The sequence below is a fragment of the Apteryx mantelli genome, chromosome 1 (genome assembly GCF_036417845.1).
Source record: "Apteryx mantelli isolate bAptMan1 chromosome 1, bAptMan1.hap1, whole genome shotgun sequence".
In the NCBI taxonomy this organism is placed as follows: Eukaryota; Metazoa; Chordata; class Aves; order Apterygiformes; family Apterygidae; genus Apteryx; species Apteryx mantelli.
The window spans coordinates 138,369,886-138,384,561 of NC_089978.1; the positions used below are offsets into that span (position 1 = coordinate 138,369,886).

The window sequence follows — 14,676 nt, forward strand, 5'->3', positions numbered from 1 at the left end:
AAATTGACACCAAGGAGAGGTTCACCAACTCTGCTTATTTTGCACCTTCTGCTCCTTTATGCTCTGATCTTAAAGCTACTTAAACATGTGCCTATCTTTACTACTGTGAGTCAGCCCAGTTCTGCAATTTACAGTAACATGTGGCTAATGTTGAGCATGTCAATTGTCCTACTTTCCACAGGTATCAAAGACCACAGAGGCCAAAGGTGTGATTTTCTGAAAGTTAGGTACTGCCTGATCCCACTCACCTGACATATGTTTTTGGTCCTTAGTATAAGCCACATTATTTAATAGTTACCTCTTTCCCATATATATTCTTAGAACTTGCTCTACACTTTAACCATTTTGTCTTTTCCTGGCATCCCTCTGTAATCTGATGTGTTCCCCACAGTTTCCAAGACAAACTTCCCAGATACATGGAAAATTCCTGTCAGTCCCTTTTGGTGTCTTTGAATAACGCACCATTACCTTTCTGTCTCAAAATTATGGAGGTTTTTCTCCTTTCTTTTTCTCCATTTCCTGGAGAGAATTCTTCCCATTTGTTAATCTTTCCTGTCAAAGTCTCCTTTCAGAACTAAATCTTAACAGTTTTATTGCCTTTAACAGTAGAAGTGGGGTCCCTGGAGATTACATCATGGTGCCTCCTAAATTTATAATATTTTTTCCCTTTTTCTTCCATTTCAATGATTTTACGACTTCCTACTTCTTTGTCTTCTTCTTCCCTGGGACCATCAAGGATCTTAAATCTCACAGATCAATTTTCTCAAAAATGCAGTAATTGGATGTCACTATATTATAAGGATTTATTCAGAATAAAAATTGATGTGAGAAATTATCCTGTTTCTACAGAGACTTTAACAGCAAGTCCCAGGTATCTGACTCTTCACTAGTGGTGCAAAATCTACAACAAATTTACGTTAGAGTGACTTATTTGTTAATCTGTTCTTGTATCCTAACCCAGCATATTCCACTCCTCTTCTAAGTGATGTTTAAAGTTAAATAACATCATTTTCATTTAGCTGTCCACTGGGTAAAGAGATCTGCTGGACTCTGGGCTCTCTTCCTGCCAGGGCAGAACATAGTTCAGGTGCAATAAACAAATATTCTGCTGGGTCCTGGCCAAACAGATGAGCAGTAAGACCTAGCTTACCTTCCCTACTCCTTGTTTTTTTTGTGCAGCCACTAACACTCTGCCTAGAATAAAGCTTTGCTTTCACTACAGGGTATTTTATCATTCACTGTAAAATTTAGTTGCAGATCATAGGAGTAAATGAATAGCTTGTAATTCTCTGGCAAACAACCTGGCTTGAGCCCTGAGAAGAGGCTAAAATCAAAATAATCTAATAGAAATAGTTGCTTTCTCATTCTACAGCATGTTCCCATGTGGTGCCAAAAAAAGCACTCTTCTCTCTGCATCAGCCATGGGCTGATTAGTCCTTTTTTTCTTCACCCACCACTGGCACTGCTTTACAATCATTGACATTGGTCTGCGTAGCTGAAGTCATTCAGGGCTTTTATCATCTGTCCTCTCTTGTGTCCCTGGTCTTGTGCAAGGTTTCATTAATTATGAGCTCCTCAACATGCTCTGGCATAGCCTGTGCCCTGTTTATTCCATTTCCTGCCCTGGTGTTGAGGAGACATACATTATCCAGTTCTATTTTCCTTATTCAGAAGGAGAGCTATAAGAACAAACACTAAATTACTGCAGTTATATCTGTAAACTCATCTGCTTTAGCCTGCAAATCTGACCAGCACACAGATCACTTCTGAAATGGTCCCATTTCTTCATTTAGCAGATACACTTTCTGTTTGTCTAGGTGAATTTCTGGTAGCTAACTGAGCTCTGGCCACCCATTTAGATAGCTGTCTGAGAATGCAGTCCGGAGCTTTACTGGACATCTACCTAAAATGACATTTTGGATCCATAAAGCAGTTCAAGCTGACAGCTCTCTGATTTATACTTCTAGGGACTGAAGGCAGAGCATTTGCTTCTCCATTCCATGTTAAGCTTTTGGACATTTTTAAGGACCAAGTGCTATAAGGAAAAAAAAAATACCATTACCTCCATAATTTTGAGACAGAAATGTAATGGTGCAGCATGGGAACAGGTAGCTGGAGATGGTGTGGGATCTCTCTCTTTGAAGATATTCTTTTGGGGTCTTGAGTCCACGAGCAACTCACTAGTTACTCAGCGGGATTAGAAAATCAGAGAAGCTTCATGGGGAAGAAGACTTGGTGAGTTCATTCATCAATATAGGCTGACAGGCTACACATCTTCCTGGCTATATGAGTTATTACAAGGTTGCTCTCTCTGTGCTTGCAGGTACCACGATAGACACACTGCAGAACAATGTTGAAAGCAAATAAACGCCCAAGGGAGAAACAAGGTGTTTCTGCCCAACAAGGTGTAGACAGGGAAAGCTGCAATGGGCATGAGAGAGACAGCCACAGGGAGATGGAGTGTAATTTTTCTTTAAACTTAATTTCAGAAACATAAAGCATTTGAACATTCTCTTTTTCTTGCTCTAGTTACACAGTGCATTCAGAGCATCACTGAGCATTTGAGAGGTGGCTGACTGAGACTTTTAGTAAATTGTTCTTGTGGCCCTGAGCTCCTCCTGCCGAGGTAGCCTTGGGCAGCTTAATCATATGCTGTTCTTTTAACATGGAAGCACACACAGCTGACATAAGAAGCCAGGGGCTTCAGAAACCTTGTATGGGGCACTTAGCTCAGTCTGGGTTCCTGTTGCCCTTTTAAAATTTCTCCCAAGTGCAATGTTAAATCTTTTCTAGCCCCAGTCTCCAATAAACTTGCCAATATGCAATTGCTGTGACCCAAGACAAAGGAAGATGGTCTTTGAACCCCAACCAGATCTCCAAGGTACTGCAGCCTGTGGGTGAAACAGCTTCCTGACACATACATGTGAAGAATTGCAGCACTGCGGAGTATGAGCTTGAGATTTGTTTTCAGAGTTTGGTTGAGAAACACCTCTGTGCCATTGGGAGAGAGGTACAAAAGATTTCCAAACATGTTCTCCCTATTGAAGAACTGCTGCTGAATCCCGCACAACATGCCTTGGTGGTAACCAGCACACACACCTTTATCTGCAGCCTATTCGCTGCTCCATTGCCAGAGGTGCTGCTGGGAACCAGGGCAGGGATTCAGCTCCAGAGACACTTCCATTTAGGTTTCTCTATCTGTCTCAGCTCCTGTTACATGTAGACCTTGTCAATGAAGGTAGCAGTCCAGACAGTGCTTCAGTTCACCCCAAAGAAGACACCTACTGGCTGGTCACCTGGGTCAGTCACTTGGCTCCTTGACTGTATTAATTAGATCCCTGCTGACTGCACTGTGAGTTTAGACCCTCAGTGCACAGAACTAGCCCAGATGTAGTCACCCTCACACCAGTGTCTGAATATAGAGCTGTTTCCCATCCCAAATGGCCTAAGGACTCTTTCCCCAGAACCAGGCTCTGCTCTCTCCTCTCCTCTCCTTGTGGAGGCCCTGCATATTGACCCCTGCAATGACTCACACTGCCCAGTAACTCATTCAACCTTCCCCTGGGGATGAGCAACACAAGAGCAAGAATTACACACCAATCTGCCTTATGTAACTTTGAAGTCCTCATCTCTGGTGACTACAGACAACACATGAAGTAGACTTGCCTTCCCTCACCTCACAGGGAACAGCAGGCAGTCCAGTTGTGTGCTATAAATGTCTGCTAGACTTGGCTGCAAGTCTTCTCTTCCACTTAAAGATCAGACCTTACTCCCTGTGGAGTAGGTGGGGTCTGAGGAGTTTCACTCCCACCCACAAGTAGCTGTGGTCAGGAGTCTGGGAGACATCAACCCAACATCTTCCTACTTTCTCCTACCTGGTCAATGGAGTACGGAATGGATGTTGGGGAGGAGAGAGATCAAAGACAGGGTCTTCCCTATGGAAATTAAATAGCAACTCACAACTACTACCAAAGCTGGAGTCCAAGCTTCAGACCTTCAGTGTTACCCACCTTGCAAGAAAAAGCTTAACAAAACCAAGAAAAAGCTCAGATGACTGCATTATTATTTGTAAAACTTGAAAAGCACAAAAGCTCTGGGATTCAGACTTCTCCTTTCAAATATGAGGAGGGACCCAGACCAAGAGATTGAGAATTGAACAAGTATCAGTGAAGGGATAAAAGTGTTGGAGCCAAATTTGCTTGTGTCAACATGCAAGAGAAAGCTATCACCTGAGCTAACATTACACAGAACAAGGAAGACGCAGTTACCTAGCAAGTGCTCTGAGAGAAATGCCTCTCAACTTACAATCATAAAATCAGAGACTCTTATTTTACAGAAACATTCAGCAGCAACAAGATTTGTTTTTTATCTTTTCCTCTCTGGTACTACATATTCAACCTTCCATCCCATCTCGAGTCCTACAAGGTCTGCTAGTCTTCTGCTTAGGCAAGAGCTGGGTTTGTTAGCAGTGACAAAGAACACCTTATCATGGCCCTCACTAAGCTGTCATTCCCAAACTCAGTCTCCACGGTGTTGCTTCTTGCCTCACTGCTGAATTCGCTATTTTAAGCAAGTTGTTATCAGGCAAAATAAATGCATAGTTGAATAAACCAACCCATCTGATCAGCGTCTTTGTCAGATGTTTTTGCATTAATTTTTCTGCTTAGCACCTGCATACTGACTATGGCATAGGCCATTAGCATGATGACAGAATTTATCTATCTTTAACCTTCAGTCCTGGATTACAGCAAATCATCTGGCTGTCTTCCAGAGTCAGGGATCACCCAGAGATGTGGCCACATGGCCTCTTGAACAAAAACACACCACCACCAAAACCAAAAGTTTGTTATTTTTGTTTTCCTAAAAATGATGCTACCTGAATGGGGCACTTAGTGTCCCTGTTTCTGCAGTGTCCCGGTTCCTGCTGTAATGAGAAACCCATACACATAATAAACTAATATCTAATTAAACTTGTTCCATGACATTCCGTTCTTCTAATAAATAACACTGAACAGATCTCTGTGGAGGCTGGTGGCTGTCACTTCTTTTTTTTAAGCTCAGTATTTTGTCCTCGGACTTTGTCCTTGCAGAACGGGAACAGTTGAGGAGGTGATGAGAGAGGCAGTGTGGGCTGGTCTGCAGAGTGCTGGCTTGGGAGTCAGGAGGTTTGCCATGGATTCACTGCTCTGTCTCACGGAAATTGGTGCACTCATGAGCTGCTTTGGCTGTCCCCCTTCCTACTAAGCACCAACCAATTCTGCAGGCTAGGTTACCTACCTTCTTCTGCCAGTCCCTAGAGTGGGAGAGAAGGTGAAGCACAATTTCCTTTCCTGGAGGGCTTCCTGCCACTGGGTTTCTATACCAAACTTTAAACAGGCATAAACCTGTGGCAGATCTTTTGAATGAAACTATAAATATAAAGGATGCAGGTTCTGCTCTGTTACATAGTGGTACGTCAAGAACAGTTCTGCTTCAAGAAAGAATTTGTGTTTTTGTGGTAAGGAGTAAGATTTGCCATAATCCTGTCTGTATGCAAACATAGCAAAGTTACCCTGTGTCCCTGTGAACTAGCTTCTGTGATAACTCCTCAGGAGAAGAAAAAAATGGGTATGACTGGCATGTCTGTGCCTGACATACCATCTTTGGAATATGAATATAAACTGAATATGAATAAGAAATAACCCAAGATTTTTTTTCCAAGCAAGCCAGCATCCATGTATTCCTAACGCCTCCCTGGTTTCCTTTGAGAGTGGATCCTTGCTCTCTCTTCCCTCCAAAAACTACAGGGGAACTGTTCTGTCATTTGTGCCTGCCTGTAGGAAATTAGCATATTAAAACTCAAGGACAACCCTTGTTTTGGAATGCGAAAGTGATTATTTATTTTAAACAACTTTCTAAGTTGTTGGACTCACAAGCACCAAGATGACATGGAAGACAAGGGACACCTGCTGTCAAGACTTCACAACATACCTTGGGTTCCTCTTGACTGGTGTTGACAAACTAGTTTTGAACAGGCCTTTTATATGCTTAAGGAATCAAAAGTTATTATGAGATGAAACTTTTGCCTCAGCATCTCACTTGCTTCAGCCCCCTTGAGCCTTAAACAAGGTTGCTGTCCCTTGTCTGATTTATTCATTTTGAGTATCTCTGTGGCTACAAATCTGCCTCCCTTGTGGGATAACAGGAGGAGGAATAACCAGGGTAGTGCGCTATAAACTCATTGCCATCCTCCTGTTAGCAGGTCTTCCGTGGACTAGTCATCTGAGCTGTGGCCCAGCATGGGCTGCCTGATCTTGATGCCAGTGTTCACCAGTTTTGTTGCTGTCAGTCGTGTCCTTTGTCATCAATATGGGCCATTCCTGAAACCCTTCTTCTATTGTTTTTTCTGTTGCTTTCATACAGACATACTTCATCCATATTAATCTTAATAATTTTGTTACAAATCTCTAAGTGCTGGTCATCTTGCTGCAACAAATTCCATTGACTTAAAGACACTGACTGGACTCCATGGTCATATTTGGGCTGGCAAGTTATGCAAGTTATCCAGAGCCAAATACTTGGCCTGGCAAAACAATCAGATTTCTGACCTGGCAATTTCACTTCTCCTCTGTTTCACCACCAGCCTGGCTCTTCAGCACAAGCAAGGTCAACAATTTTAGTCTGACCTTCTGCTTTTGAATGAAGGGCTGCTCTTTCCAGGCTTTAAAATAGGGAGAGACATTTAATAGATTTGAAAATGGAACTTATGAGCCTAAGTCATGAAGCATTTTTGAAAGATGTGGTCTGCATCTATATCACATTACTTCTTGGCTGCCTGGCTTTTCCTAGACCATCTGAAAATGGATCTGTACTGCTGTGTTCCAAAGAGGGTTTATTTTAATATCGTACTAAAATACTGGCAATCAAAACCTGTTGCTTTAATTAGGTGATAAGCACTGTCATCCTGGGTCTTGATTTCAAGTAAGCGGAGGTTGACTGCTGAGGTAAATTTTCACCAGATTGGAGCTTGCAGGATTTATTTAGCTCCAAATGCTATTGTTGTCTCCCTCAATGCCTTCCACATTTCGCTGGCCACATTATGCTAGGACAATGTCCTCTCTAGCAAATCAAAAGATTACAGTGTCTCTTCTGGAGACAGTTACTTCATGGGCTAAGAGGACAAATTTAATCAGAATGAAACATCTTTAAGAGGAGACAAGGCTTGCCTAGTTGAATCAGGAACTCTAGAACTTACTTTTTCATATGGACATGGCCAAGCTCTATAGTTCCAAATAAAAGCATGACACTTGATCTTCAGACCACTTTGCTAATACACAGAAAACTCAGCAACCTGCTGGCCACAGATCAAACTGCAGGATGGTTCAAGACTCATTTTGGCCAGAGTGCAGAATTGCTGGGCAGTACAAGACTACAGTATACACATCACCTCTCAGCTGCACAACACTCAGAATTAGGCAAGCGACCAAGATTCTCTATCTTTGGGTTGCTGGATGTCCCAGTATAATCACAGTTTTCAGCCATTCATTTTGGTTTCCAGAAAAAGCAAGAGAAGTTCTGATTTTTGTAAGCCAGTACTTTGGCCACCCTTTCCATACCATGCCAGTCCCAACCACTCAGCAAGCAACTGAAGGCAGGATGCTGTCCCCTGCTCTACGCCACTCCCACTTCAGTGCCTTACAAGAGTGTTTCAGGGTGCTCTCAGGATGTGGGGACCTTCAGCTGGCACAATCAGGCCTCCTTCCATCGGCCTCTGCTCTACTGCAGGGAGAAGCTCAGGCAGGACCGAGGGTGCTGGGATCCTCCAGGATACGAACACACAAAGTGCTCCTCTGCTTCTAGCTATCAGAGCGGCTCATTGGGAATCTGCAGTGGTAGACCTGCCAGAAAAAGTTAGAGAAAAAGTTTTAGTCTGTGTTTTGGCCTGCCAAACCAGACACAAAGACACACAGGTGGCTGAAAGACAGTGATGGAAAGCCAGCTCTGCACCTTCCTCCCTGACCCTGTGAAAATACCAAGTGCTGGTTTGTGATGCTTGCTGATCAGCAGCTGCATGCTGCTTTTCCTCTTAGGAAAAAGAGACTGATTATGAACAAATTGCAAAATTAAACTTTAAACATTCTCTAGGGGGGAAAAAAAAGCAGTTAGAAAGTAAATATTACAATGCATATTTTAGAGACCGTGATGGCTCTGAGAGGGTAAGTATTGTTTCTAAAAGTCACGTGGACTGGGAATGAGCAGTTCTTGAGACTCAATTGAGTAAATCAGTACTCCATCTCTAAAATAGTGGTCCTTGTTTCTCATTGATCCTGGCCTCTCACAAAGATGCTGCAGCTGAGCTAAGTGGGTGTAAAATATTAGTATTATTCCTTACTAAAAATTATATATTCACTTTGCATAGTTGAAAAATCATGAGATAAAGCAGAAGGCAGCAGAGAAAGGGATCTGAAGTTTTCTTTGTGAGCAAAAGATAACCTGAATGCTGCTTCAGCAAAGACAGTGAAGCTTTGAAATGCCCACCTGGCACAGGCTGAGGTCTGGTCCAGTGGTTCCCAGTCTTTTTATAGCTGAGCTGCTCTCAAGAGAGTAAGCAGTATTTTATACATCACTGAATCTAATTGCTCACCTGCCTCAAGGCTGCTATTACCTTCTCTCTGCTCACTGTGCTGCTGCTGGAGTGCCTGCAGCATCCAAGGCCTCATATTACACCTCTGTTCATGTGAAACTGTATGCCATGCCTGCTGTGTCCAGTTCAATTACGCTTCCAGGTACTCTCCTTATTAATGTGCAGACCTCTCAAATGGCATAGACTACCCAAGTTCAGCGGTTGTGAAAAGCTGCCAGACTTATTACTCGCAAAAATATCTGCATAAAACTCAGCCATTTTTCTCCTCTTAATGTATTAATAAGCCCTTTAAAACTAATTAAGACAAAAGTCTGATTTGCCAAGCTCCAAAGAAGCTAAAATAGCATCAGTGGGAAATGAGGTGGACACTGAGCAAATGGAAGGAGAGAAAAATGAAGATGCACATACATTATTACAGAACATGAGCACTGGGGCTTAAGCAAAAGAGACAGTGAAACAGTAGGGAGGAGTGGCCATTTTCCTTCCTCTTGTTCTTTAGTGCATTACCTAAGTCCTTGTCTTGCAAAAACAAATACAATTGTGCACCTGTAAAAGTGTTCAAAAGACCAGAGCCACTTAAAGCCGATTTTCCCCAAATATTGAACTATCTTGACATACACTCAGTGATCACACTGCCAGGGAAGTGACCGGCAAAGTTTTCATTGCTCAATGGTGAGGTCCATAACTGTTTTTACACCTTCTTCTCTAAATAAGGAAGTCATCTGTGAGACCTCTGACTAGCCAACCAATCTGGTCCCTTTGCATTTGACAGCCAATGAAACCTCACTCCTGCCTCTGGTCTTGGATGACAGCATTCATCAAACTTCAGCCAGCCCAGGAGGACAGCAAGTTAGTGTTACAGTCATGGCAAGCTTACCTTTGGTGAGCTGTTGATGTCAGAGTGATGATGTGGGGTGGGACAGCCCCTGCACTATAAAGATGGGTCAGTCAAATATAGCTAAGGCTGCCCACCAGCAAGCAGGATCTACAAAACATGGTCCGCACCAGTTTGAGTCCTGCTGGCCTGTCTCTACTTCCAACCCAACTGCTCTCAGGCTTTAGTTTCATGTCAGCAATCTCTATTTGCTTTCCAAAAATAAGCCTCTGCCACCATGCTGAAGGGAGGAAAACAAGAAGGGTGGTATTTTTAGGGCCATTAATTCTGACCACATGCCCAGGAGGTGAACTGGATGGCCACTGCACAAAGACTTCTCATGACTATGTCTTGCGAAGCCAGCATTCACCGGACATTGCCTGCTTTCGTTCTCCTGGGTTTTCTAGCCGGGATTACTTCAACATATCCAGTTGTAAGCAGAACTAATGGCACATTACTGGAAAGAGGATGGCAGGCTCTGTTGTCCAGGTCCATTGCTGGGAAGTCAGGGGAGAAGTCAGATGTGAACTGGGAGAGTGACTATTTGCTAGGAATCAAGAGGCAGCGAAGGCTTTACTGCAACGTGGGCATCGGGTTTCACCTTCAAATCCTCCCAGATGAAAGGATAAGCGGAGTTCACAGTGAAAACCGATACAGTGAGTTGCTTCCAGAGATGAAATAGAATAGATGTCAGTTAATTGCTGTGAACTCTAGTAATTACCCTTCATAGAATGCAAATGTTATTACTTGATTTTATTAATCTCTGACAGATCTGTTGCCTTTTAGAAGTCGCCAGGATCAATAAACTTTAGAACCCTCCAGGTTGAAACATGTCACAAATGCTTGGACAAATTTAGATACCAATTTATTTTTACTCTGCTTTACTGCACAGATGAGAAAAGATAAACCAGGTAGCAAACTTTCTCTCTACTGCATTTGCATTTACTGCACTCCTCACCTTATTGTTTGCCTTTTGAATTCTGGAGGGTCTCACTGAACTCTCAGTGCCAAAGCATGATTTCTGAATTCTAGCCTACTAGTACTTTGGGTACACTCCATAACCAAAAGGCTTTGCTATTTCTGGTTTGCTTGTTCTGAGGGTGCTGTTCTGTAAGATTAAAATCAAAGCATTAGCACTATGGTTTTGAATTTCCTGTAGAGGGCAGTTTATAAAATCTTTTGCAGCTAAGATATCAAAGGGGACTTCAAAATGCAAGGCACCCTTCTTTAGAGCTCAATCACAAACACACTGTAATTATAACATACCAGATAGAAATTATTGCTATACTAGAAAGCCCAGCAGTATTTGATAGATCTGAGAGCAAAAGGATCCATAGCATGTGAATACGATTGCAGAGAAGTTATTCTAAAGCCCTATGGCATGTAGGAAAAAAATAAGATCTTCTCTGTGTACTTTTATTATTCTGGACTAGAGAGAGAATTCTAATAAATAAAATATGATATATTCACTAGGGTTTTAAAATAAATCAATTATATGTAAAATGCCTTTGATTAGCTGTAAATTCTGTGATAACACTGCCACTGAACTTCTGCCCTTTTAGGTCTCTTTGAAATATCCACTGTAGAGAGAGGTATTGTTAGCCTGTTTGGTGTGAAAAGTGCTCTCTTCATCGCAATGAATAACAAAGGGAAGCTATATGGAACGGTGAGTACAAGTGCAAATAATTTTTCAAGGCTTTAGCAAAGTCTACAAAGGTCCTGAGTATTTTTTTTTACTTCTCCTGGAAATCTCTGATTTCAAGCAGAGAAAATAGTCCTTCAATTACACTGAGCCTGCCCAACCTGCTGTCATTGGTGCTATTCAATGCAGCAAGTGACACGGCTGTTAGAGGTCTGTTATTGTAAAGCTTTCCAAGAAGATGATACTGGAGCATCCTTGGAATATGGATGTATTCTGCAAATAGTTCAGATTAATTAGACAGCTTTTCTCATCTTTGAAGGGCTCACTGCTGCAAACACACTCTTGTAAGGCTGCATTTTGTTGATGCCAACATTGTGTTATACATGAAGGGAGGGGATGTGCTCTGTAAAAAACCCTAAAAGGCAAATTGTGTGTATGTGTGCCCATGCACATGTGTGTGGGAGAGGTGCAGTTAGAGCTTATCTGTGCTAGCTTCCATTAATAAAATCACGATCACATGCCTCCCCCTACCGAAAACAAGCGCACCATGAGGAATAAATAAGAAGTGTGCCCTACAATGTCCATATATGTGCAGGGGGATGTTTTAAGGGGCAGATCCCAAAGAGTGAAAAACCAGTAATAGCTACTAACAACATCATCACCACCATCCTCATCTAGAAAGTGCTAGATAGGCTGCCTGAATGCAATTTAATCTCTGAGTCCTGAGCAATGCTTCTTCTCTTGATATTCAGTAGAAAACAACACTTGTTTGAAAGCGTGTTTGAAAGGGGCTGGCTCTGGCAGTAAGCAAAAACAGTCTATCTCAAAATAATGAATGGAACTGATTGCATTCATCTTTTTTTTGTCAAGAAACAACCACATCATTTCTTTTGAAACAGCTGTAATATCAGCAAAGCATTTCAGGTTTTTAATAAAATACCAAATGTTGTGAAGGATCTGTAACCATTACTGATCCCTACTCACACAGATGATGAAAGTAGGACATTTTAAGGCTCCAGTCTAGGAGTATTCTTTCATTTATACCTAATTTCAAGCACCTAAAAAGTGCTGCAAGCCCAAATGCTTTGCTTGACTTGGTCTTTCTAAAGAAATGTGGGGTCTGGCCCCTGAGCTCCTTTTGAAATTTTTTTCCCAGTTTCAGTTCAATCTTGCTTATTTTTAAATACATTTTAGAAAGCTGTAATAGATACTCATTTTCCCTTGCACAATGCAGTGGCCTAAGTTAAACTCTCATAAATGTTGAATGGGTGTATTACAAAGATGTCCAAATACAACAACTCTGGTGGCATTCATATGCCAGGCCTCTGACGTCAGGGAATAACTCTGATTTCCCTTTTAATGCAATTAGAGCAACTCCTTTCATCAGTGCTCTGCGTTTGCCTTTGCACCTTCTCTCCCAGTTAACTCCCTCTCCACGAGGTTAAGTGATGTGACATGCAGAAAAATATGGCTGTTTTCCTGGCTTAGAACCTGCTGCATATCTCTCTGACAGTCAAATAAAATATCTCACTAATGGTTAAATAAAAGAAAGATATAATACTAATATGAGTTTTGTAAGAGAACCAAAGGTTTTGACAACAAGCATATAATTCTTTTATAAATTACAGGACTGTCTTGCAGAAGGGAGGTGTGAAATAAACCTGTGTCATTGGAGCAAAAGGGCATGATGCTGACATAAATCATTGCTTTCAAAGAAAATGGAGAAATACCTGATTCATGATGAATTAACTTGCTCTGTCACAGGAAGTGCACAGTCCGTTATCTGGACAGGTGACATCTGAGTTCATCTGACACCAAATTAGCACTGAGGAAGGAGATTTATTGTTGGACACAGACACTACGGCACCACCTGTTACACCCTAAAACAAGCTCTTCTTCTGTAAAAATGTTAGTAAGAAAAGTCACTTGGGTCTTCCTGAAATATTTATTGTATATGATTTGTTCTTTTTTCCCCTCTCCTTATTCTGCAGGCTGTCTTTCAAGATGAATGCAAATTCAAGGAAACCTTGCTGCCCAATAACTACAATGCATATGAATCAAATGCTTACCGTGGCTCTTACATAGCACTCAGCAAACATGGGAGAGTGAAGAGAGGAAACAAGGTTTCTCCTGCAATGACAGTGACCCACTTTTTGCCCAGAATATGAACATGAGCAAAACAAAAGATAAACCCCAGGAAAAACTGTTCCATTTTGCACATGGGAATAATGTCCCAGGTAAAGTATTTATACTGTTCATTGAAAAAAAATATATATATGTATGTGTATATTTGGATAAGAATATCTGTACTAGATCACATAGCATATGCAATATTGTGGTGCTTCTCTTCTACTCAGTACAAATTTTATGTGGCTGTGTGCCTTCTTTGGTGCTGAACTGATAAAAATGCAAGCTGGAGTGCAAAGGGAGAAAAGTATTCGGAAGATGTCGAATGGCTGTGGATAATTATCTAATCAATCATTGATTATTTACTAATTAATATTAATTACCTCAGACAATAACCCTTCATAGAGGGCTGTTTACATATCATGGGCCAAATCTTCAGATGATTTTACCTCAGCAGAGCTTCCAGGAGTTCACCCCAGCTGAATATCTGCCTGCATCTGCCGTGCTACTTGCACAGACTTGTGCCCTGTCTCCTAAAGGCTTCGGTTTATTTTGATTGCTAGCATGTCACTTCCACCACCATTTCCACATGGGCAAAGTGTCCTTCTCCCAGAACCCCTCTAGCTCAGGTGGGATTCTGAAGGGTTTCCTCACTTGGTGTTGCTGGCATAAACATATAAATATATATATGTATGTATACACATATATGCACACACACTGTGTGTGAGTGTGTATCTATGTAGCTACATATTTTCAGTGCATCAGTCATCCCAGTCTCTAAATGCCCAGGTGCCTTTATATACAGACACACATAAAAGAACATAAATAGTTAAAGGCAATATATTTAATTTCAGCTGAACCTTATTAACCTCCGAGAAGTAGAATTGGTCGGCAGGATGCAATTTGTAAAATGCATGGAATTCATGAAAGCTTCAGCAAAGGGTTATTTTAGAAAGCCTCTCTGTTTTGAATACTTCTATTTACTGCTTTTAGTATATTTGTTTCTCCTCTATCATAACTCACTGAGGTATGAGGGGCAGAGAAAGAAGGAGACTATATAAGCACGCCTTCCGTGGGTTGGTGTAGGGGAGTTTATGCTACAGTCCCAATCTCTATCACTTGCAAAGCAACAGTTCCAAGGAAACATGGCATGCTCTGTGCAATATTCCCCAGATGTCTCCCAAAAGCCATACAAATGGCACAACTCCTTTGCCTTACTGTTTTGATAACCTTCCACCAGATCATCAGTGAAGCTACATTCTCTGTGGCTTTGGAAGAGTATTTTAGGAGGCTCTAAGTCAATAGTCACCATAAATGTCAGTTACCAGAAGCCTTGGGATTCCTACATTGGTGGTGTGCTCCTAAATTTGAAACTAGATTCAACGCAATGTCAGAGCATGAGCATTTTCA

General features: G+C 41.7%; 1 protein-coding gene across 1 annotated transcript; it reads left to right on the forward strand.

Moving 5' to 3' along the window:
- The first annotated feature begins 9,813 nt into the window (after positions 1-9,813).
- On the forward strand, positions 9,814-13,307 carry FGF6 (fibroblast growth factor 6). Its single transcript, XM_013948739.1, has 3 exons — positions 9,814-10,153; positions 11,060-11,163; positions 13,131-13,307. The coding sequence occupies exons 1-3, from the start codon at positions 9,814-9,816 to the stop codon at positions 13,305-13,307; spliced, it is 621 nt and encodes a 206-aa protein (XP_013804193.1).
- Positions 13,308-14,676: the final 1,369 nt, after the last annotated feature.